Source organism: Falco rusticolus, chromosome 20 (genome assembly GCF_015220075.1).
Source record: "Falco rusticolus isolate bFalRus1 chromosome 20, bFalRus1.pri, whole genome shotgun sequence".
NCBI classification, from domain to species: Eukaryota; Metazoa; Chordata; class Aves; order Falconiformes; family Falconidae; genus Falco; species Falco rusticolus.
The window spans coordinates 211752-235242 of record NC_051206.1 but is presented as its reverse complement, the minus strand read 5'-3'; the positions used below and the strand labels follow the sequence as shown (position 1 = coordinate 235242).

The 23491-nt window shown below is 56.1% G+C and overlaps 3 protein-coding genes and 1 long non-coding RNA gene across 5 annotated transcripts; 3 read left to right on the top strand and 1 right to left on the bottom strand.

Annotated features, from left to right (window-relative positions):
* Positions 1-45: 45 nt before the first annotated feature.
* Positions 46-7745, top strand: RETSAT (retinol saturase). The gene is made up of 11 exons (XM_037371621.1): positions 46-246; positions 980-1162; positions 1767-2008; positions 2644-2845; positions 3471-3668; positions 3767-3886; positions 4572-4710; positions 4886-4995; positions 5287-5453; positions 5766-5925; positions 6414-7745. Exons 1-11 carry the CDS (start codon positions 81-83, stop codon positions 6557-6559), a joined length of 1833 nt encoding a protein of 610 aa, XP_037227518.1. The 5' UTR covers positions 46-80; the 3' UTR covers positions 6560-7745.
* A 664-nt stretch (positions 7746-8409) lies between these two features.
* On the top strand, positions 8410-11704 carry LOC119140362 (caspase-3-like). The gene is made up of 4 exons (XM_037371648.1): positions 8410-8806; positions 8940-9112; positions 10988-11129; positions 11218-11704. Exons 1-4 carry the CDS (start codon positions 8605-8607, stop codon positions 11463-11465), a joined length of 765 nt encoding a protein of 254 aa, XP_037227545.1. The 5' UTR covers positions 8410-8604; the 3' UTR covers positions 11466-11704.
* Positions 11705-13816: 2112 nt separating this feature from the next.
* TGOLN2 (trans-golgi network protein 2) lies at positions 13817-20742 on the bottom strand. 2 transcript variants are annotated; one of them, XM_037371624.1, is made up of 5 exons: positions 20544-20742; positions 19425-20092; positions 18744-19157; positions 17970-18053; positions 13817-16994 (listed from the first exon to the last, which is right to left on the bottom strand). In XM_037371624.1, the coding sequence occupies exons 1-5, from the start codon at positions 20599-20601 to the stop codon at positions 16989-16991; spliced, it is 1230 nt and encodes a 409-aa protein (XP_037227521.1). In that variant the 5' UTR covers positions 20602-20742; the 3' UTR covers positions 13817-16988. The 2 variants fall into 2 exon arrangements, with proteins under 2 accessions (XP_037227521.1, XP_037227520.1); XM_037371623.1 differs by having other exon boundaries at positions 18744-20092; positions 20544-20740.
* A 161-nt stretch (positions 20743-20903) lies between these two features.
* LOC119140370 lies at positions 20904-22109 on the top strand. The gene is made up of 2 exons (XR_005101600.1): positions 20904-21080; positions 21379-22109. It is a non-coding gene; the product is annotated as an uncharacterized LOC119140370 (long non-coding RNA).
* Positions 22110-23491: the final 1382 nt, after the last annotated feature.

Below are 23491 nucleotides of genomic sequence, written 5' to 3'. Positions count from 1 at the left end.
TCCGGGGGGCGGGGCTGCCCGGGGGCGGGGCTGCCCGGGGGGCGGGACGGCCGCGGGCCGCGGCGCCAAACGCGGGCAGCATGTGGCCGTACGCGCTGCTCTTCCTCGCTCTCCTGCTGCTGCTGCTGCTCGGGCTGTTCCTGTGGGGCGCGGGCAGCGGCCCCAGCCCCTTCGCCGCCGACACCCGCCGCCCCCCCGCCCCGCTCGTCACCGACAAGGCTGCGCGCAGGACCGTGCTCAAGCCAGGTACGGGGCTGTGCGCGCCCCCGCGGGACCGGGGACCGGCATCGCCCTCAGGTGCCCTCACCCCCCCGGCAGCCCCGCCCCCCAGGTGCCCTCAAGCCCCCCCGGGGTGCCCTCACCCCCCTGGCTGGCATCGCCCCTTGGATGCCCTCAAGCCCCCCGGGTGCCCGCACCCCCCCGGCCGGCATCGCCCCCGGCCAGCATCACCCCCCGGGGTGACATCACCCCCCCCCAGGATGGCACTGCCCCCTGGGGTGCTGTCACCCCCCCTTGCCCTCATATAGCATTAGTCCCGGGGTGACATGACCCCCACAGGGTGCCGCCACTCCCCCGGCTGGTATCGCCTCCCAGGGTGCTCTCACCACCCCCGAGCCGGCATCATCCCCCAGGGTTTCATCACTCCTCAGGGTGCCATCGCTGCCCACCCGGCCAGCATCACTCCCCAGGCTGGTGTTGCCCCCCAGGGTGCTATCACTGCCTCCCCCAGCCAGCATTGCCCCTCAGGGTGCCATCACGCCCCCCCTGCCAGCATCACCCACTGGGGCAGCATGACCCCCCCAAAGTGACATGTACCCCCAGCGTGGCATCACCCAGTGAGGTGGCATCACCCCTCTAGCACAACATCCCCCCGGCGAAGTTTTGGGGGTCACCGGCCGGGTACCACACACACCTGCAGGGGGGTGCCACATCCCACCGCTGAGGATGCTGCACCCCTCCCCCCCCCCCGCCCCCCCAGTTTTCTCAGCAGATAAAGTCCCCGAGGGGCTCGATGCCATCGTGGTGGGCAGTGGCATCGGGGGCCTGGCAGCTGCCGCGCTGCTGGCGAAAGTGGGCAAGCGGGTGCTGGTGCTGGAGCAGCACGGCAAGCTGGGGGGCTGCTGCCACACCTTCAGCGAGAAGGGCTTCGAGTTTGACACCGGTACGTTCCCTGCGGCATTTGGGGTCCCACATTCACCCCTGGCTCAAGGTGGGGGTGGGGTGGCTCAGCTGCAGGGTGGGTGAGGGACACTCATGGGGACCCAGGCTGGGTGCCCCCAGCACCCACCCTGGGTTACACAAGTGCTTTTATCCACACGAGCGATGCGGGAGCGCGCGCCCTCCCTCGTCCCAAAACCCTCCCGCTGGAGGGTGGGGTGCGGCTGGTCACCCCCCCCCAGCTGTAACCCCGTGCGGAGCCATCACCTCAGGGCACATCCCACCTGGCAAACGCCTTCCAGCAAGACAAAGTCCAGCCCCATCCAGCCCTCGAACCACACAGAATTAATTATTTACAACAATTTAGAAAGGAAAATTATCAGCATGTAACAGAATTTATAAAAGCTGCTTAAAAACATGACAGTGGGTGCTCAGTTTTCCCTTTGACCTGGAGCGGGTGTTTCCCAGCTTTTCCCTCTCCCTTTCGTACAGAGCCACTGGGGTGGGGCTGGAGGAATAAAAGAGAGTCCTGTGCCTCCCAGGAGTGTGATGAGGTAGAAAAAAATGGAACCCCCCCCCCCCAAACAAACCAAAAATATGTCTTCTAGGTATCCACTACGTGGGGCAGATGGAGGAGGGCTCCACCGTCCGCTTCCTGGTGGAGCAGCTGACGGAGGGGCAGCTGGAGTGGGCTCCGCTGCCAGCCGTCTACGACGCCGTGGTTCTGGGGGAGCCCAGCGGTGGCAGGACATACCGCATCTACGCAGGGAAGGAGGAATATTTCAAAGGCTTGAAGGAGCAGTTTCCTGGGGAGGCGGCCGCTATCGATGAGTTCCAGCGGCTGGTGAAGGTAGAGGGGGTTTTGGCTTCGCTATGGGGGTGGGATGGGGAGATTTTTTTGGCCCTGGTCCCTCTCTTCGGGGTCATGCAAAGAAGGAAAATTCCGCTCCCGCCCCCCCCCCGGCAACACCCAGATATTGGGCAATTGCAGAGAATAACAGCGTTGCACAACCCACCCCCACTCGGCCCCCAAAGTTCTGGGAAACACATTAAACAAATCTCCTTTTTCTGCCTCAACCCCCCAGCATCACACCTGGAGCTTTAACCCTGCTCCCCAAGGATGCTTGTGGCCCCACGGGATGTGCTGGGACCCCCATGGGCCCCGACAACCCCCCTGGGTGCTGTGGGATGATGCTCCGGGACCTCCCAGCCAGTAGGGTGATTGCAATCATTATCAAAATAGTGCTGAATTAACACTAATTATGCTCCGATACCTCGACCGCAGGGGAGCTTTTTGGGGGAGCGAGCACTGTCTGCGCCCGCTGCTCCCTGGGCTGCAGCGCTTCAGAGATGCTGCTGCCTCCCCACCAGCCCAGCAGTGGATTTAAGGGGAAAAGCTGCTTCTGAGCATCTTTGGAGCCCACCCTGGGGCTGCCTGCAGCCCCCCCAGCGGCGGATGCTCAGCACCAGCCTCCTCTCCTGCAGAGCGCCAGCCGAGGCACTGCGCTGCTGGGTGTCTTGAAGATGGTTCCATGGATGCTGGCCGCGCTGCTGTGCCGCTCGGGGCTGCTGCCGTGGCTCAGCCCCTTCTGCCAGCTGGCGTCCCGCAGCGTGAGGGACGTGGTGGATGGTCTCACCGCCAACCGTGAGCTCAGGGCTGTCTTCAGCTACATCTTCCCCACCTACGGTAGGTGGCCAGGAGGCTCCAGGGCGCCATGGGGGTGAATTTAAACCCTTTAGAAAAAAGAAATATGCAAGAAACCCCTTTTTTCTTTGCTTTTGTAAGGGTGATGGCTGTTGCCGTGTGTGGGTGAGGGGTGCTGAGTGCATGGATGCTCTGCCACCATCCTTGTCCCCAAGCCAGCAGCTGGTTGTCCCCACGTTCCCGTTGCTCACCTTCATCTCTTTCCCTCTGCATCCTTTGGTTTCACGGCGTGGCTGCGTCACTCCTCTTATGCAAGGGAACATCCACCCACTCTTAACCTCATGCTGACACCCACCGCCCTGGCCTCGCCACAACCCTTTCACCCTTCCCCTTCCCCTCCTCCCACCTTCCCCGGGGGTTTGCCCATGGCCCTCAGTGACTCAGCCAGTTCGGTGGGTGCAGCCTGAGTTGCAAAGGAGCCACGAGGCCACCCACCCCCCTTGCTCCTCCAGGTACCCATGAACCATCGTTTCTCACCCAGATCCGTCCTTCCTCACGTCCATCACATCCAGCCGAGGATGGGGCGTTCCTCATCCTAAGAAACATTAGGATAAGCCACAAAACCACGATTTGGCACAAACTTGTCTCGCGCTGCCCCTTTTTGCAGGTGTGCTCCCCTCCAAGGCCAGCTTCTCCATGCACAGCATCCTGGTGAACCACTTCCTCAATGGCGCGTGGTACCCCAAGGGGGGGGCCGGGGAAATCGCCTTCCACACCATTGCCGTTATCCGGAAAGCTGGAGGCAACGTGCTGGGAAAGGCGCCGGTGCAGAGGATCCTGCTGGACTCCCAGGGCAAAGCTTGCGGTGAGTGCCGGCACGGGACGCGGCACACGTGGCTGCTCCCTGCCGTGGCGCTGCGTTCAACCAGAGCCATCCCTCCCCTCCTCGCCCTTCCCATCCAGGCGTCAGCGTCAAGAAGGGCCAAGATCTGGTGAACATCTTCGCTCCCGTTATCATCTCGGATGCCGGGATCTTCAACACCTACGAACGGCTCCTGCCAGCAGAGGCGCAGGCTTTGCCTGGTAAAACCACAGTGCTGGGTTTCATTGGGGTTACAGCCTTAATCCCCCTCCGAGCCACCTCCGAAAGCAGCTTTATAATTATTTCTTATCGTTTTTATGTCACAGCATTCGAAATGCCATCCTTGGCCATACGTTTCCTTGCAGGGCTTTTAATCAAGCCTAAATTAATTTACCAAAACTGGCCAGAGTTAGGAAAGCCTGGGCTTGCTGCTTGGTTTCCCTAAAACCCACAGTGTAGTGCCCCAAAACCTGTCAAAGTTGGTGAAATGGCCGCTTAAAGTTGGGTTTAGCGCTGCCACAAAATCTTCCTGCTGCTTTGGAAGGGGCACGGGTGGGGGGGAGGGGGGCACGGGTGGGAGGCAGGGGGGCACGGGTGGGAGGGAGCTTTCCAGGCAACAACATGGTCCTGGTCTGACTTCAATGTCTGCAGAGTAGAGATTTAAATCCAGGAAAGTCACTAAACCCAGGAAAAGCTCAAGCCCAAGCACTGAAGCGTTCCCTGCCTGCCTTAGAGCTGCCGTCCCACCCCTTGAGCACACACAAGGTCTTTCCAGATCAATCGGTTTTATAAGTCAACATGGGAGCAACGCAGATAGAAGTGAGGCTGCTCCTAGGAGGAACCGCTTCTCTGTAGCTGAGGATGCCAGAAAATACTGATTTTACCCTTCTTCCCTCCACATCGCAGAGATCCAGTCCCAGCTTCGTATGGTGACACACGGCGAAGGGGGCTTCACCGTCTTCGTGGGTCTTAACGGCTCGAGGGATGAGCTGGGGCTGGAGCCCACCAACTACTACATGTACCCAGGAAACGACCTGGATGAAATGTAGGTTTGGCTTCGCCTTAGACACGCTTTATTAAGCGTAAGGACATGAAATTCCTGGGTGGTGACTCGAAAAGTGCTCTTGGCAGATCCGGGCTGCGTGGGGATTTGGCCCTAAGGAGCATTCGGGGGCAAGTTTGCACTGAAACCCACCTCGGACCCTCGCATCTCTCCACAGAATGAATCGCTACTTGGCTTCTTCCAGAGAAGAAGCTGCCAAGAACATCCCTCTCCTGTTTGTCACCTGCCCATCAGCCAAGGACCCCACCTGGGAGATGAGGCACCCAGGTAAAGGCTGGAGCCCAGCCGCAAACATGAGTGGCTCCAAAGCTCTTCTTGCTGGGGTTCGGTTCGTTCGGTGACTGCGAGCGAGGGGTTTCTCCTAAAACAGCTACGGCTAAAGCTGCTGGGCGGGTTGCTCGTGGAAAGTGGTCGCCAGGCTGATGGGCCGAAGGATATCGATCACAAGGACCTGGGGGTGTGCCAGGTGTTTGCCTGGGGAGGGCTGGGTTTGTGGCAGCGACGCGGTGGCATAAGGGCTGGCAGAGGGACAGCGGCCCCAGCCTTGTCCTGCTGCAGGTAAATCCACGCTGGCCATCGTGACCTTCGCCAAATACGAGTGGTTCGAGGAGTGGAAGGACAAGCAGGTCAATAAGCGGGGCGATGATTACGAGGATTTGAAGAAGACCTTTGTGGATGCCATCATGCAGACTGTCTTCAAGCTCTACCCTCGTGTCGAGGACAGGGTGAGGAGTCCCGGGGTTCACGGTTCCTCCAGCTCCTCTCTGGGGTTGTCTCCACCCAGCCCCATCCTGCAGTTGTCGGAGCTGGGTCTGGACATCAGGTCCAGCTGGGCAGCATGGCGCCAGCCCATCACCGCTGCCTCCTGACCACCACCACCTCCCCTAGACCACCCTGGGGCCAAACCTGGCCAGAACCACCACGCAAGGGGCTGCAAGGAAAACCCTCCCAGCCCCTACCCCACAAAAAGCTTTCTGGAGCACGAGATGCCCCGCACCATCATGCTGAGCCCCTCCAGACCGCGTTGTCCCCTGCAGATCGAGTACATCGCCGGTGGGACGCCCCTCACCAACCAGCACTACATCGCCAGCCCCAAGGGGGAATTCTACGGCTCTGAACACAGCATCGCCCGCCTGCAGGCTGAGGCCATCGCCGCCATCAGGGCACAGACGGCCGTCCCCAACCTCTACCTGACAGGTACCACGGCCACCAGCCAGACACCACGTCCTCACACCAGGCCACCACTGGGGCAGCAGGATATGGGGGGAGGAAACCTTCAGTCCTGCAATGAAATAAGGGGACAAACCGCTGCTGTGCCATGGGGTGACGCAAGGGCCACTGGAGCACGTCAAAGTGGACTTGCACGGTTCCAGCGGGAGGAGGAAAGGGCTGTGCCTCCTCCAGCCGCCGGCCGCTGTCTCCCCAGCCAACGCTGATTATTTAGCCGGGTATTTAGAGCAGGGTGAGGCCTTTTCCCTGCTGGGGAGAAGGAAGGTGTCAAATAGGGAGGGGACTGTGGGTTCAAACCAAGCCCCAGGGGTGGCGTGGGGGCAGCTGGAAGGTGGATGGTGGCTGGGGATGAGGATGCCCAAAACAGCACTGATGGTCACTTGGGGATGGAGAGCATCAGCTGCTCACGGGAGACCATGGCCACTGCCATCACTGCCTCCTGCTGTCTTCTCCAGGGCAGGATTTGTGCCTGGGCGGCTTCGTGGGAGCCCTGCAAGGAGCCCTCATCTGTGCCAGCGCCATCCTCAAGCGCAACCTGTACATTGACCTGGCACGCCTGAAAAAGCGCACGCAGGCCACCAACGCCAAGAAGGAGGACTAATGCCTGTTTGTCCCACCGGCCAGGACCTCTGTTTCCCCCCCCAAGCACCTTATTTTCAGCTGTCGATCACCCACAGCACATCCTTCTCTAACGCAAAGCCAAAGGATTCCAGCCCAGGAAGATGCTGTTCCCGTTTCCAGCCAGCTTGCCTCGCACTCACCCACCTGGAGTTCACCTCCCCCCCCACTGCATCCACCACCAGTGAGTAAAAGCCAGCCCTGATCCCTGACCACCCGCCGGGGGGCAAACCCCCTTCTCCCAGCATAGGGGGGAGGGTCTCCCAGAGCTGCCATGTGCAGCAGTGGCCAGGAGGGAAGGCGAGGCAACCCAAAAAGACGGGCTGCACCAGAAGGCAAGACCCAACAGCTTCCACCAGCAACACCCACGGCTGCTTCAGCCCCACCAGTGTCTGAGAGCCGCATGAACCACTGGAAGAGCATCAGCCTCCAGCGGCAACCCCAGACCCATCAGGAGCGAGCCCCCACCGGGGATGCTTTCCCCCTTCCAGGTGGCAGCTTTCATGCCAGGTGGGGCTGATAAAGCTTCACGGGGCTGACGAAGCGCCCCGGGACAGCTGAAGCTCCTGTGGGACGTGGCAGCACCAGGGTGGCAGAGGCAGCAGCACCACCCCGTGACGTTGCTGTGCCCCGGCTTGCCCAGGCAGCACCAGGCGGGTTTGGCAAAGCCCTGCCAGCCGCTGGACGGGCACTGGCTGCATTTCAGCAAGGGGAGATCAGGCCAGCCTAAGCCCCATCGCTGTTTTAACGAAGGCGCCTGGCGGAGGCTCACAGACACGGTCCTTTGGGAAGGAGCCAGCTCCCGCCTCCACGGGGCAGTGGAGCAAGCAGGTCCTTCTCGCATGCCAAGGCCAGACATGAAGGGATTTAAGCCCTTTAATTTTAAAGCTCTCTAACAGAGCACTCGCTTGCCCTATGACGCTTTCCACGTCATGCCTTGCTGCAGCAGAGCAGCAGGATGGCGATGCAGCCCCCAGCCCCGCGGCACCAATGGCGTTTCGGTGCTGCTCTACCCCCAGCATCGCCCAGAGACGGGCGACGCTGCAAACACCCGCTCCTTCTGCAATCAAAACAAGTCTGCTGGGAAAAGCTTGGGAACACGATCAAAGTCCTCTCCAAAGGGGAAAGGAAGCACGTGAGATCAGAAATAAATAAAATAATAATAACCATCTTGTGATTTGCACCTTGTGATGTGGGATCAGCAGGGCGGGGGTTCGGGTGGCTCCCGCGGGCAGATTTTCGACACCAGGTTGGCAAGTTGAGGAAGGGAAGGAGTGCAGGGACGTAGCTGAGACCTGTCCTTGTGAGCATGTTGCTGGGGACGTATCCTGCACCAGCACAAGACTGTTCTGGGGAGGAATAACCACAGAAATGCCACAAAGGGGTAACCCAATGAATAAAACCGGCTGGCAAGTGGCTCCTGCTCGCCGGGAGCAGGCAGGGGAGGCACAAGCAGCACTGCCTGAGAAGCCCGGCTGGGAGCTCGCGGGGAGGCTGGATGGGGCTGTTCTCCCCGCGGTCAGCGATGGGGAGCAGGGATTGCCGGGCTTTTGGGGAAACAAAGGCAGGGTGAGAAAGGCAGGGAGGGATTGCCTGGCTGCTTGGTGTCGCCTGCCAAGCAGGCATTTCCACCCCCCATCCCTCTCCAACGCCACCACCATCCCCTCGGAGAAAGCAATCCTTTCCCCCCCTCCTCACACAGCACCGTAAGCCCTGGGCTGGATGGTGCCAGCCCTGCCCTCTGGCAGCCAGCGGTGCCCACCAAAGCCAGGGACGAGCCCTGTCCCTGTCCCACCCCACGGCTCATGGCCGGGTGCCATCTCGCTGCCTCGGCAGGTAACAGGGCACCGCTCCTGCCTTTGCCCTTGACAATTGGCCACGTTGGTGCTGAGTCAGCCGGCAGAGCAGGATATGCTCTCCTGGACTTCCTGAAGGAGCATCAGGGCTCACTACTAGACAAGCCAGAGCTCCCTGCCCGCACGGTGCAGGGTTTGGAGACCACTTACCCCTCCGAGGGGACATCCCAGTATGTCCCAGCCAAGGCAAAGCCGAGCTCTCATCATCGTCAACAGCAATTTCTGCAGCAGTGACCATGATGTGGTGCTTGGGACCCGGAAAGGAGCCAAGAGAGAAGCGGAGAAGCTTTCCAGGATACTCTCACGGCTCAACTACAAGGTGAAGCTGGTGCACAACAAGACAGCCAAGGAGATAAATGACCTTTACCAGCAAGGTATGCGTCCCCCAGCCAGACCCTAACCCCCTCCAAGCCCAGCTATCTCCCATTCCCTACCTCCTGGTCCAAGGATCCTCCAGGACACGCTGAGCTGAGGCACAAAGGCATCAGTGTGGCCGTGTCGTTGCAGAGCGCTGCTGCGAACATGGAGAGTACTTTGTGAGCATCATCTCCAGCCACGGAGAGGAGGGGGTCATATTCGGCTGTGACATGGAACCAGTTAAGCTGACCCAGATTTTCCAGACTTTATCCTCAGAGAGGTGCCCGGTGCTCACCAAAATACCCAAAATCTTCTTTATCCAGGTAACACAGCCCCTGGATGATAACTTGATCCCCTTTTTGCTAAGTTCGTGCAGAATTAGACTGGCACAAGCACGAGGCTTAAGGCTGCTGCCAGGATAAACCTGTTCCCAATGGATTTCAGTACATCCATGTGGGAGCTTGGTCCTTTCTTGGCTGCTCAGCTTCCCACCAGAACCCTCCAACCTTCTTTTGTCCTGCTTTCACTGATTTGGAAGCCTTGTGGCTCACTGCGAACAGTCCTCTCCCAGCCCGCCACCACCCATCCACATGTCCCTTCTTCAGGAATCAGCCTCCGTTTTTTCCCAGTGTCTCTGGACAGGAGCGTTTCTCCCAGTGGTTTGCACCCTCTGGACTACATGGGCTGAAACCAAGTTGTTTGCCGTGACAGTGACATTGCTGGGATCAAATATTCCTCCTGCACACCACCAGGATATAGATGACTCGTGAAAAGCTGCCCTCAGATCCCATCACCGTGAACATTGGGGCACAGCAAACTCCTGCGGTAGGGCTGGGTGGGAGAAGCCCAGTTGGGAACTGGTGATGTAGTAGGGAAAAGAAATAAAGCCCGCGGCTGGTTCCCAAGCAGTGAAGCAGAGGGGACGCGAGCATGCCCTTGCTGGCCAGGAGCCCTGGAAGTACACGTTAACTGCTCCGACAGGGAGGATTAGATCACTGAACAAACAAATAATTCAGGAACTGGACGGACACCAGCAGAGAGTGTGCACTCGGCAAACATTATGCAAGTATACAGATAGCTTTTCACCTGAAAGCAAGTCTAAATCGATTGTGGCATTTGTTTCCTGCTGGTAAAGGGCTTGGCTGCTCTTCAGGGAGCAGTGACAGCGGGGGACACCCCCAGGACAAGCCAGAAATCCCAGAGACTGGTCTGGACACCTCGACTGGTGGACAAAGCTTGCGCTCGAGCTGGTGGGTGCTCTCCTTGTAGAGCAAACACCGCAGGGCTGAGGGTGCCCAAGCCCAGGCTGGGAGAGAAGGGCTGCTTCCCCTTGGTATCACCACGGCTCAGGTCCCCGCGGCTCCCGGTGGCCTCTGCCTGCCCCTCCGGGCTGTTCCGAGCCGGGGTGTCGCAGCCCCTCTGCTCGCATCCCTGCAGGCCACATCCTGAGCAAGGATTCACCGCTGGCATTTGGCGGGGAGTTTCCACAGGGAGAGGGGACGGTAGGCTCCCCTCTCCCCTGACGCTGGGACGTGTCCGTTGCTGCCTTTGGTCTGGTCCCAACCAACGTGTCACAGCAGAGGTGGCTCCAGGCAGGGGTGAAACGTGCCCCCAGAGCAGCCTCAGCAGTGCCAGTGCCTCTCCAGCACCTCCCCAGCACGAGCCCCACGCTCCATCTGGGCAAGACAGAGCAAACCATCACGCAGAGCACAGGACCGTACAGGACCTGCGCTGCCCATGGGCTGCGCTCCCAGTGGCGTCTCTGCCAGCACTTTCCCAGTGGACTTGCGTTTCCAGGCGTATTTCTGGGTTCCATGTGCAGCATCGCATTTACCGCGGAGGGGAGGGGTAAATGCAAAGAGAAGGGGAACCAGCCTCATAAGAAATCGGCAGGGAAGAGAGGAGGCAGCCCCATCTCCAGGCCTGTCGCAAGAGAGGCTCGGCAATGCTGAGCGGCGCCGGATGAGAAGGGAAGAGAACGGAGATGGGAGAGGAACGATGTGGGGCTGTAGGACTTGGGGAACAGGAGCTGGGAGGGGCTCTGCACCATGGGGTGGCTTGCAGGCTTGACTTGGGGGGGGGGGCTATAGGTCCCCAGGGAGCCCCTAAAGAGCCCAGGAGCTTTCGGCTTGCCCTGGGGACAGGCAAAAGAGAGAGCAGAGCAGGGGGAAGCTCACAGCAGCCGTTCTTGCCCACAGGCTTGCCGGGGAACAGAGTTTGACCACGGGGTGGTAGTGGAGTGTGACAGCGGGAATCCTGCGCCACAGAGCAAGCCAGATGGCTTCTCAGCCTGCGTCTCCATCCCTCCCCAAACCGCTGTGATGTTCGCGTGCAGCCCAGGTAAGGGAGAGCCCCTGACAAGCCGACGCCGGCCTGTCGCAGGGCCACGGCACAGCCAACGCCGCTCTCCTTCCTTTACACTCCGCAGGCTACGTGGCCTTCGTCAATGCCTTCGGATCCATGTTCCTGCAGGCCCTGCTCAAGGTCCTGGAGGGAGAGGAACGTCACCTGGCCCTCAACCGCCTCATGACCCGCATCAACTGGGAGGTGGCGTTTTGCTGCCAGGCCAGGGGCACCTACCAGGGGTGCAAGGAGATGCCCTGCTTCATCACCAACCTGCTGCAGGAGGTCTTCCCCTTCTCAGCACCCATCGCAGAGGAGGCAGACGGTGTCTGAGAACTGCTGGCTCTGCAGAAAAGCCCGTGGGGCAAAGAGCTGCCAAGTCCCCTGTCATGCATGGAGAAAAAAGGACGAGTTACAAGAAAACCAACAGAAATCCCCTCTGCAAAGGGAATGGCTCAACCTGGGATGTGCCAGAGCTACCTGGGGGGAGGTTTTGTCAAGCCAAGTGCCACTGGGGCAAATCCTACTGCAGGACCTTCTGCACACGACTGTGCAGCGATACCCAGCGCCCTACAGCACGCTGTGACCCCCCACAGCTCCGGAGGGGACGTAAAACTGCTTCTCACCCCGATTTTCTTACACAAAAGAGCTCCCACCTTGCAAATGCAATCTCAACCATTTTGTTGGTTTGTTGTTTTTTTTTTTTTAATAATCTAAACAAACCTTCACAGGCCATGGACTTCTGTTTTACGGAGACAAAGCTGATGTGTTTACTTGGCTGGTGCCCTACCCATAATGAAAATACTGCTGCCCTGCTGTAAGATCACCTCATGTTCCAGCTGTTCGTTCATGAGGCTGTTTAAGCTTTAAAGAAAAAATAAATATAGGTGGTCACCAGGACTTGCAGGTTGGTGGGTTAACTGGGGACCTGGAGCAGAGGCCAGGGAGTGGATCTGGCAAGATTTGCTCCAGATAGCTCTCTAAGTTCACAAAGGGTCACTGGGTCTCTGCAAGCTTCCTTCTCCGGTGAGCAAGGGGAGAGGGGAAAAGCTCCAGTCAGATGCGAGTGGGTGGGATGGATGGGTCAGGACAATTCACGGACCTGACGTATTTGCCCAGGTTCCTCATCCCCTGTTGGCGTTTTGGTACCAAGAAAAAGCACAAAAGCCACGTTAATATAAAAACCTGCACAGGCTCCTGTACCGAACGCACAGACATCCCCGGGCCACGAGATGGGGGACCAGTCCTCATACAGCCACAGGAGCAGGGAGGGGCTGCAGGGGCGAAGACCCCCACCAAGGCATGCCGAGTTTCGCCCTGCGCTCATGCATTAAGCCTGTGCCACCTCTGCCCCAAGGGCCTCCCAGATAAACCCTGCCCGTACAGGTATTTTTCAGCGCAGCCCTGAGCAATTCAGCTCCACTAAGCAGAGCCCAACCCAGGTGGTAGATAATTTTGGTTTCATTTGGCACTTTTTCAACTCCTGGACTTCAACTTACAGGTAGGTGTGTGGTGCAGCTACCCCGGCCCAACCCACGCTCGGCACTCACCATGTCCTGGCATGTGTGATGGGCAGCCCGTGCCGCTGCTCCTCTCTTAAGGGACCTGCAGGTTCTTCCTTCCCCACTCCGTTCACTCTACCTGTAGGAATAAAATAGTTTAGAGACTTTTACGGCACTCTCAGGTCAGGGTGGATGCAGGTAAGGGGTTCAAAGAGATCCCAGAGCACAATTCAGTAATTCTTGTTTCTCCAGACCCACAGCAGAGCACAGCTTTGGTCTCCTCATAGGAAGACTTGGATGAGCACTCCATCTGACAACCCCATGTGCAGGCGGATGGAGGGTTTTCATTTTAATCCGCCATTTCCACCCTTTTTTCCTCCCCCAAGTTCTCAGCAACCCTGTCAACAGGAAAACAAGTGCCCGTCCCTTTTTCCTAGCCCATCCCCTGCACTGACTGCCAGGCAGCTGGTGGCCGGCCAAGCTGGAGGAGAGTGCAGGACGGTGGATTTTCTCCTTTTAGGGAAGAAGTGGGGGAAAGGAGAAAGTTTCTTCCATTTACTACAGGAAGCAGCAGTAAACGCTACCCAGAAGTGCCCTTGGTAGATCTGCCGCTGATCATGGCACCTTGCCTTCCCCTTGCCACGGCCGATCGGGGAGCAGCATCCCTGGGGGAGCAGGAGCAGAACTCCAGGCGCTTTTTCCAGTCTCTGCTGCTCAGAGGAGCCAGGCAGTGCTGGGATCAGGGCTGCATCCTCCTCATCCTCCTCTGAGCCTCCCTGCGGGGGGAGACCCGCAGCCGAGCCCTTAGAAAGGCAGTTCAAATTCCATTTTAAGGTCAGGTCCTCGCTACCAGGTGTAGGAGGGACTGTCTGGGGTTGGGAGGCAGACTGGAAACTTTTCAGACTGGCTCTCAGCTGAAACCCGTCTTGGCTCCTTCCGGCTGCAAGGTTAGTTGGTCACTCGAGGGGTGAGTTTGCATGTGCAAATCAAGCATGAAAAGCTTTGAACACAAACCATTCATTTCAAAGAGCATTACTTTTGTTAAAGCCATTTTTTTTCCTTTTTGCACAAAGAGGAACTACCCTGCACCATTGTTGCCAGGTTTCAAAGGAGACCATGCAAAGAACCCACCAAAAAAAAATAACCAACCCCAAGAGAGGTGAAAACCCAATGCTTTTTTTGAAATTCATTTATTGATTTCACCACACAGGAAAAAAAATAGTACAAAGAAATATAAAAATTCTGATCCTTCAAAGCAAGTTGCATTTCACTGCAGCAGAAAACAAACCATTTGCTGATTCAAACTGGTGAGGCAGCTGGCCTAAAAGTAGTAACATCTGGCAAAAAACTGACATACCGACAGATACCGTCTGTTCAAAAAACACAGTGTGTCCAAAGGGAAAAGGTTACGTGCACCTTTGACCCGTTTGAAACACACTGCATAAATTTAAATACCATAAAAGTCAACAAACCGGGAATCATTCCCAGAGGTTTCACGCAGCTCAGACAATTACAGCAACTGCTGCCAGAAACACACTGCCCTTGGTAACTGGGGGGGGGGGGGGGATTTAAGGAGGGGTCCCCCCAGTTTAGCCTGGTGCAAGCTCTGCGTGTCCCCCAACCCTGCACTTCCCGGGCACGGGGCATTTCTGTTGTGCTGGAGCCACGCTGGGCCCCGAGCGAACCAACAGCGACGTGATGTATGTCCTCATTAACCTGACGAATGAGCTCGTGCTCAGCCCCATCTGACCATCGAGATGTTTGAGGTACTATGGTCCTGCTCTCCAAAGACCTCACTCGCTTTGGCTTGCTGTTAATGGCGAACTGCTGGTAACGGGGGTGGGATTCCCAACACAAATTGGAACAACAGAGGACCAAAAGGCATTTGAAAAAGCTCATGGGACAGAAAAGCAAGCAGATGGTGAAAAAAAACCCTTTGTAGATTATTTTTCAATTAAAAAAAATAGGACAAAGCCAGAAAACAGCGCACACAGTCTTAAAAATTCAGGAATGCGCAGCTCAGAAGCACATGGTACCTCACATGTTGGAATACGAGGTTTTTTTTCCCCGCTGTCATTAAACAAAAGCCACCATCTCCCACCCCGCATCCTGTCCATAAATCAGCCACACAACAGTGAGCCTTAGACTTATCCTACGGGATCTCTGGAACAGTGGAGTCTTGTTGCAGGAGTTCCCACCCTTTTCAGAAGGCACATTTCCCCCAAGGGTTACGTTCCCAGACTTGTTTTCCTTTCTCTTCCCTCCACCTCACACTCTCATTCTCCAGAATAGCTTCTGCAAGCACTTTCAGCATCAGAAAAGTTTACTACGGAAACCTGGAAAGCTATTTAAAGCAAAAGAGGGACTTTCTCCTGCTCTTTGTGCTTGCTAACAGGCAGAAGAAGAAAAAAAAAAAAAATTTTTTTTCTTTTAGGAGAGGGTCAAGCCCCTTCTCACCTCTTAAACCCCACCAATACAGCTATAGCTTTCACGTCCAGACAAGGAAACGTCTTTGCCCTTGTCAAATGTGACTATCTTTAGCAACCACAGGGCAGACTACCAATTGTTCACAACCTCAGGAAGGCCGGAAAAAGACTGGCCTCATCCCACGAGTTGCTTTTGTGGCCAGCTGGAGGGAAGTTAACCCGGCCAGGATTCTTCCTGTGCAGTCAGTCAGCAAGTGCACGGAGAGGGTGACTCACGTACGGCTGGCAGGAGCTTTGGGCGTAGACGGGTACCCACGTGAAGAGCTCTAGATGCCTCATACCAATATTTTTCTGCCCATACTGGAAAAAACAAAAGCATATCGGGCAGGCACTTCGTGTCCTCTCCAGAAACGTCCTGTCTCAAACAAACATCTTTGGAGTAGAACTACAAAAATAAAAAACTCACAATCAACACATTTTGCAGCCTTAAGCATAACCAGCGCGTGCCCCAGGCCATAGTTTAAGTGCTCAGCGACAGGCAGCTGGTTACACCACTCAGCTACACAAAACTTCTCAAAGCTGGGGCAGGCAGAGCTGCAGAAGAGCAGGAAAGGCCACGCTGGCAGTACAATAAGCCCTTCCACACATCAGTCACCTGCTCAGGAGGTGACCTCAGGGAGCAGACAACCCATGGTGACTCACAGGCAGAAAGGATGGTGCCTGCACCGCAGGCTACAACGGTTTCCCAAGGTGAGAGGCGCTCGGCAGGAGCGGCACTGCCAAGGCTTGCGCAACCCAGGGGACAAGCAGCCACGTCACCTCTCGACCAGGCAAGAAAGCAGCACTTCTCCAGCCAAAGCCAACGCCAAGCGCTCTGCCACAGAGAGCTCTACAACTTACGGAGGCTTGCTGAACACTCCAGAGCCTCAATACCACATTTTTGAGGAAGAGGTGTGAATGACTGCAAGTTTCATTCATCCCTAGCGCTTCAGGGTTACCACACATTTCACATTACCACATAACTGCATTTTACAAGGGGGAGGAAAGCAACCTTCCAAGGTGAAGTCTGCTACAACTACACCGCGGCAATTCGGCACGAAGCTTTCTAAGCCTACCCTGCCCTCCTTCACGGCAAACTGCGCTGTCACCTTTAGTGCAAACGTCTGAACTCTAGGAACCACGAGGGAAAAGACCCACGCAGAGCATGGGATGCGGGTGAGGAAGTTTAAGCTACAACCCAAGGGCTAAAGGCTGCTCCAGCATTTCCAAAGATGTGCACAAAAGAGTGAAACTAAATGTTAAACTCTAACATTCTCTTCATCACAGACAGAGGAAAAAAATCAAATCAAATCAGAGTCCTTGGCAGATCGTTTCCAAACTAGTGCAATCAGTCACGCTCCAAACTTTAGCATCCAAACACAATGGACAGAAGAGGGGAATGTCTGTGTCTCAAGCAAGACTGTGCTGGTTACAAAGGCAGCTCTATGACTCTGGAAGGGGAAGAGTCAGATGGCTCATTTTGCAGGCGGATATATATATATATATATTAATTTTTCCCCCCCCCCAAGAGGGGACGTCAGTACAGTAGGTGGCAAATTCCATTTCATTTGGACACAAAAGTTCTGTCAAGTGCTGGGTACCAGCTTTTCCTGGGTCACAGGCTAGAAGCCAGATACCCAAGCAGAAAACCAGTTCATCTTCAGGCAGTTGAGAAAGGAGAAACGCGTTTTGAGGAAGTGAGAAGTTTAACATTACCAAGGTGCAGGTGCAAAACTAAAAGCGTTTCCCCTTTTTCCTGTTGTCTGAAACCTGAACACAGCACACAGCCAGAACTCAGAGTGCTACAGCAGGGGAGTGGGGGGGCGTCCCAGTGTTCCTGCATTTTCATCGCTGGCCGTCATTATTCCGCTGAACATCCGAGGAAGAATCTATATCTGGAAAGGCAAAAAGAAAGGTTTAAACAATTTGAAAGCTCAGCATTGCTCTTCTGCTCTGACAAAGCACTGGAGTTTGAACAGGCTAAGTGTCTCTGATGAGCTTTCAAATAAAATCAAGTGCTTTCTAATTGGCTGGCTGCTTTACCATGCCTTAGGGACAAGTCAGGAAATTCCTGGCAAGGGAAACAAATTCCCGAAATATTGGTGAGACTTAATAGGGAAGCTCAAGCAGGCAAATTGTCTCTGTGGCACTCAGACAGCTTCCCCAGCCAGGCATGGCTGCAATTTGGGAAGGGAGAGAACTGAGCTTGCACTCCCAACAGCACACAGTGCCTCTGCGAAGCCAAAACTGAGCCGGACGACGCTGCCTCGAGTTCTGTAGGCAAAATCCCCAATGGCGTTTGAAAACGGCCATTGTCACAGTCCCCCCAGTGCTGACAGCCTTCCGGAAAGGCTGAGTTTCAGCTCTGGGTGATGTTTTATTTTCTCCCCTCATCTCCTCCTCTTCCCATGACAGAAAATACTTACAGACACTTCTGACTTCAAAGACAACAGGTGAAAAAAGTTTCAAGGGGAAAAAGGAAGGGACTTCTCCCCAAATCCTACCCTTCTCCTGCTAAAAACTTCTCTGAAAAAGTCGTTTGAGTCAGTGGCAAACTACTCTTCAGCACACCTGAGCTCAAGACTCTCAAACTTCTGCCCTGTGTTGGCTCTACCATAATTTCTCAGTATTATTGCTTCCATTTTCTGGCAAAACCCTGTTTCTAGACCAAGAGCAGGGGTTTTGCTAAAAAACTAACAAACAAACAAAAAATCTGGTTTCCAATACCAACCAAGTAGAGGTTTTCTGACCTCTTCTCATGCGAAAGACCAATATATTGCATTATATGGTACACACAAGGCACTGCAGCCCCTTCTCCCAGCCTGCCGAACTCCTGGGGTGAGGCAGCACCCATTTTGGGGAGATCTTACCTTTTGATCCAGTCTCTGATAATCGCCAGATTTGGGCCGTCGACCACTTTTCGATCTTTTTCCTTCCAGAGCAAAAGCGATGATCTTTGGAGAGAGAAGCAGGGACAAGGTGAGCAGGACGGCAGCTGCCAAGTCAACTTTTTCTCACTTCAAACACTGGTGCTTTCTAAGGGGCCAAAGACCAGCTTCACCTACCTCCTTCTAGTGACTGTATTTCCTCTTAAAAGGCACTTGAAAGAAATGCCAACACTGAAACCCAGCTAAGATCGAAAGCAGGCCATAATGAGGTCTTCCTAACACGCAGAAAGCCGTAAGAATTTGTTTTCTTTCTCCTACCTCAGAAACAGCTTTACAGGAGGAAAAAGAAACCCCAGCAAAAGACAGTTACGTCATTGGAGCTGCATCCCCCCATGCAAGATTATTTAAGGATGAGTCTTATGCAATCTGCAACAGAAAACTCAGGGTAACTTCACACAGATTTTCTTTTTCACCTTCTCAGCTGAAAATAACCACCAGGGCTGAGGCCACCCGATTTCTGCAGAGACCCGACCCCTTTCCTAGTTACAACACCCTCTCTGCTCCTCCCAAAGCTGCTCAGACCAAGGCTCAAATTAATATTAACCAAACCCACACCACGCAGCAAGCGGGAGGTACTGGTGAGACACAAGAGTCAGCGCGAGGGGAACAGCCCCGGTCTGCAGCAGTGAGCAGAAGGGAAGATCCTAAACCGCAGGGGCAACGCCGGGAGCCAGGACGAGGAGCGCAGCCACTCACCTTACGTTTGTTGTGATACGCGACGTATAAGGCAGCAACGATAATAGCTGTGGTCACCAGATAGGCGAAGAAGTGGCTGCTCTCCGACTGGTCCCTGGGGGAAGCAGGAACGCTCTTTTCTCTCTCCTTATTATCAGAGGAGGCATCACCACCATCTTTAGCCTCATCCTCTTCCTCTCTGGGGCTTTCTTCATTGTCTGAAGCAGCATCACCATCAGCAGTGGAGGAAGTTGATTGTTGTGATTCGGTTTTATCTCCCTGTGAGTCCACTTCATTACCCTGGTTGTTGCCCTGGTTCACGCCGTTGCTCGCCCCACTCTGGCCCTGGTTCCCGCCATTGCTCACGCCGTTGCTCGTCCCACTCTGGCCCTGGTTGCCGCCATTGCTCACGCCGTTGCCCGCCCCACTCTGGCCCTGGTTCCCGCCGTTGCTCACACTGTTGCCCGCCTCACTTTGGCCCTGGTTCCCACCATTGCTCGTCCCACTCTGGCCCTGGTTCCCGCTGTTGCCCGCCCCACTCTGGCCCTGGTTCCCGCCGTTGCTCACACTGTTGCCCGCCTCACTTTGGCCCTGGTTCCCACCATTGCTCGTCCCACTCTGGCCCTGGTTCCCGCCGTTGCTCACGCCGTTGCTCGTCCCACTCTGGCCCTGGTTCCCGCCGTTGCCCGCCCCACTCTGGCCCGGGTTCGCGCTGTTGCCCTCCTTCTTGTTGCCCTGGTCCTTGTCACTGCTCTCCTGCTGGTTGCCCGCGTTCTGACCATTGCTGCCCTGGTTCTGACCACTGCTGCCGTGGTTCTCAGTGCTGCCGTCCTGTTTGTTGGTCTGGTTCTTGTTGGTACTGTCCTGGTCTGTGTTGTTGCCGCCACTCTCCTGGTTGTTGCTCTGGTCCTTATTGTCCTGGTCCTTGTTGTCACTGCCCTGGCTATTGGTGTTGCTGTTCTCATTACCGGTGCTGCCACCACTCTGGCTGCTGGGCTGATTGTCAGTGCTGCTGCTCTGTTTGGTTTGGTTACTTGGCTCGTTGCCTTCGCTGCTGCCATTCTGGCCTTCTTTCTTCTCCCCAGCGCTACTAGGGCCACGTGCATCTGTGCCCTTCTGGTTCTTATTCACCATCTCTTCATCATTCACATTCCTCTGGTCCGTATTTGTTGCCTCTTTGTTATCTGTGTCCACGTTGGTGTCCTTCTTGTTTGGATCTGATTCAGGGTGCTCCCCTTCATTCTTTTTAGATGTACCCTGGTGCTCATCTGCTGTGATGGCCCCGCTGCTCCGTGTGCTCAGACGGAGGAATCCTGCAGCGCCTCCTGAAGCTCTGTTGGACCCTCTTTGCTCTGGTTTCTGCCCCTCAGCTGTCAGCAAACACACAGAGGTCAGCCCGCCTGGCTGTCGGAAACAGCTCCCCAGCCAGCGCAGGCCCACAGCTGCCAAAAGCAGAAGGAAACGCCTCTGCAGGGGAGACGGGGAACCAAAGGGGGAACCAGCCCAGCGGCAGGGAGCCCCCGAGGAACCCCCCAGCCCCTCCGCGGGACCCACACCACACGCAGGTGGGGCCCAACGGCAGAAGAGCCCCGCAAACCAAGCGCCCGTGTCAGACCCACCCCGGCCCGAGCCTGCTGCCTTCGCTACTCCGGCACCGCCGAGCACCCAGCCCGCCGCTCCCCCTCCGCAACCCAATCTGGGCCCCCCCGCCGCGGCCCTGCCCACCGGTTCCGCCCCGCCCGCCCGCCCCGGGCACCCCACGGCCGCAAGCCCCTCTTACTGCCCTCCCCCGCCCCGGGCACCCCAGGGCCGGCCCCTCACCCTCAGCCTGGGCGGCGGCGCAGAACACCAAGAGCAGCAGCAGCAGCCGCAGCAGCATGTCGGCCCACGCGTAACGGCCCTCACAGCCACCCACGGGCCCGCACACTTCCGCTTCCGGTAAGACAGGTGCTCTACTTCCGGGAAGAGATATCGCGAGAGCTGGTAGGTGGCACGCGGGAGCGGGAACGGCCGCGCAGAGGCGGGTGCGTGTGAGACGCAGGAAGGGGCAGGGCTGAGGGGAAGGGGCAAGGCTTGAGGAGTGGGCGGGCCTCGAGGGAAGGGGCGAGGCTTGGGGCGGACGGGGGCGGGGCTTACCGAGGGGCAGGGTTTGTTGTGAGGGGGCGGGGTCTGCAGGGAATCGGGGCGGGGCTTAGGACGCAGAGCGGTTAGACACCGCCTGATTATGCAAATTAGGGGTGGGGCTTATCGGCGTCGGGTCCGCCCCCGGCTTGGTCCCAGCGCCCCAGTGCCCGCACCCGCGGGCGCCGCTCCCTCAGCGAGGCCGCTCCGGACCGGCGGTCCGAGCCGCGTTCTGAGGTAAAACCTGCCCGGTCTGGGGCTGCTTCCAGGCCCTGCGGAGCGAGGGTGGGCCTGGGGGGCAGCGGCCCGAAGCGGGGCGCTCCGGGGGCTGGGCCGTGCCCCGCCGCGCTCGGCCCGCCTGGCCGGTGCCCCGAGCCCGCACGCAGGCCGTGGCGGGGGCAGCCGCTGAGGACTCGGGGTCGTTTCCCTTCCGTTGGCTCAGGATCGCTTCCCGAAAGTGCTGCCGAGGACAGCGGCCGCATCGGGACAGCGTGTCCAGTCCAGCAGCCCCGATAACCTTTTTCTTTTTGGCCAGGCAAGACACGTCCTGTGCAGCTACAGCGCTTTCCACCAGCGGCAGAAGTTCAGCTTTTGGCTCTCTGCAGGCACCGAGCGCTATTTACTTCTTTCCTCTGTAGATAATTTATCTACTGAAGGCTGTTATGTCTCCCTTCTCTGTATGGAATGTCCATCTTTTCCTGTAGGTTGTGTCCTTGCTCTCTTCTGGGCTTTCTTCCAGACACTCCACACCTCGAAGGATACTGCCCAAAACTGGGGGCAATCCTCCAGCTTGGTCAGCAGAACTCACACAAGGATTTCATCATGTCTTACTGGTAATCCTACCCATCTCCAGCCTCCTGCTGTGCTGCCTGGAATATAAACCAACCTGTGCTTGATGCAGATGAAATAAAAATGTGGAAAGATCCCCAGATCCATCTACCATCCTCCTACCACAGTCTGGGCACCTGCAGGGGTCTGGAGCCTGTAGGTGAGCTCCTCAAGTGCTTTGGTGTCCTCAGGTCCATGAAGTGTGACCCTGCTGCAGCAAGTCAAGGCAGCTGTGGCACTGGGTGCTCTTGAGCTGTGGCTGATGTCACCTGTGACTGTCTTCCAGCCATACATCATCTGTTGTGTCCAAAAGTTGTCCCCACCCACTGTCCAAGCCCTTCTCAGAGGGTTTGCCTCCTCCTGTATTCCTTTTCCAGCACATGTCTGCTGAGCTGTGGCTTTTTGGAGATCCCGGTAAAACAAAGAGCTCCAAATGTTCTTCCAGGGTCTTTCTCATGTTCATTACTGCTACCCAGTGACCTTGCGCAGGTCTGTCTCCCTCTGTTTTGGGATGTCAACATGGGGGTACATCACTCTTCAAAAAGTTTATCTCCAGCTTTTTCCCTGCCTGTCCTTCCCAAACCAGCCAGGCTTTTGATAGCAGCTTTCCAGATGCGTGAATTATGCCATCAGGTCTCTGTAATTTGGCTTATTACTAACAATCCCAATCTGCCTTCCCCGTCATTTCACTTCTTTCCTTTTAGATCAATGGATTTGCCTTCACCTCCACCCAGGATGAACTTGCTTGGTGCTTAACTGCTCCAGACCATGCATGCTTCCCACTATTGCTTGGTGTCTCCAGAGCTGTCTCATCTGTAACGTGGCATCCTGCAGTGCGGGGTGCTGAAAGATGAGCAGTGAAGTCTCACATGTCTCCAGAAGGAATTGCAATAACATCACGAATTCGTTAACTGCTCCAGTCAGTCCATTTAACACTAAAACACAGAAAAATATCACAACATCATTCAACATGCAAACCCAATGAGTCCCGCACAGCGATAATACTTTGGGGAATAATCCTGACTTGGCCTCAGAGCATGATGGATTATGTGGTTGATTTTTCTTGGTTTTTTTTTTTCCCAATCCTCTATTCAATTCAATACATTCCAATAATCCTAGCAGCTCGGTTCTGCCCATGCCTGTCTTTCTAAGGAGACAGAACAGTTGGCCCAATGCTTTTGTTGAGATTTAAAACAGACAAACGAGGCTATTTCTCATGCCCAGCCAGTTCGGCTTTCACTCACACCCCTGGAAGTCAAGAGTGACTGAACAGAGGCCAAGTTCCTCTGGATTTACAACAATGCATCTGGGAACAGAATTCTGCCCGAAATACCGAGTATGAGGCTGACATCAGCTCAGTGCCTGGTGGCTCACACCAGGCTCGTTTTCCTTCAACAGTTTTCTTGGCTAAAATGTGATAAACAGGACCAGCGACCTCACCTAACCTCCGTGCAGGCTGCACCCTCTCTATGCAGCCCAAGGAACGGGAAACTGCCATCAACATGGACAACAAGGAAGTTCATTCTGGCTTCAGTGTGATTACGCGGTTGCAGACTGGTAGGAGGAAAGGAAGGACTGAGAATTATTTTCTCTGTCTGCTGCAAAGCAGGAGGAGGAAATTCTCTTTCAGTCCCACCCAGCTGCTTCCCAACATGACAGCAGCTGCTGGTCCTTTATCGCCTGAAAAACAACTCCTTTACATTCAAACTTAAGCGAGGTTTTGATTGGTTTTCTAGGCTGCTACTGTTTCTTCTCATAAATCCTTGTGGGATGTTACTTTTTGGGGATGACCCTTTCTGAGAAGAGCCATGATGGACAAG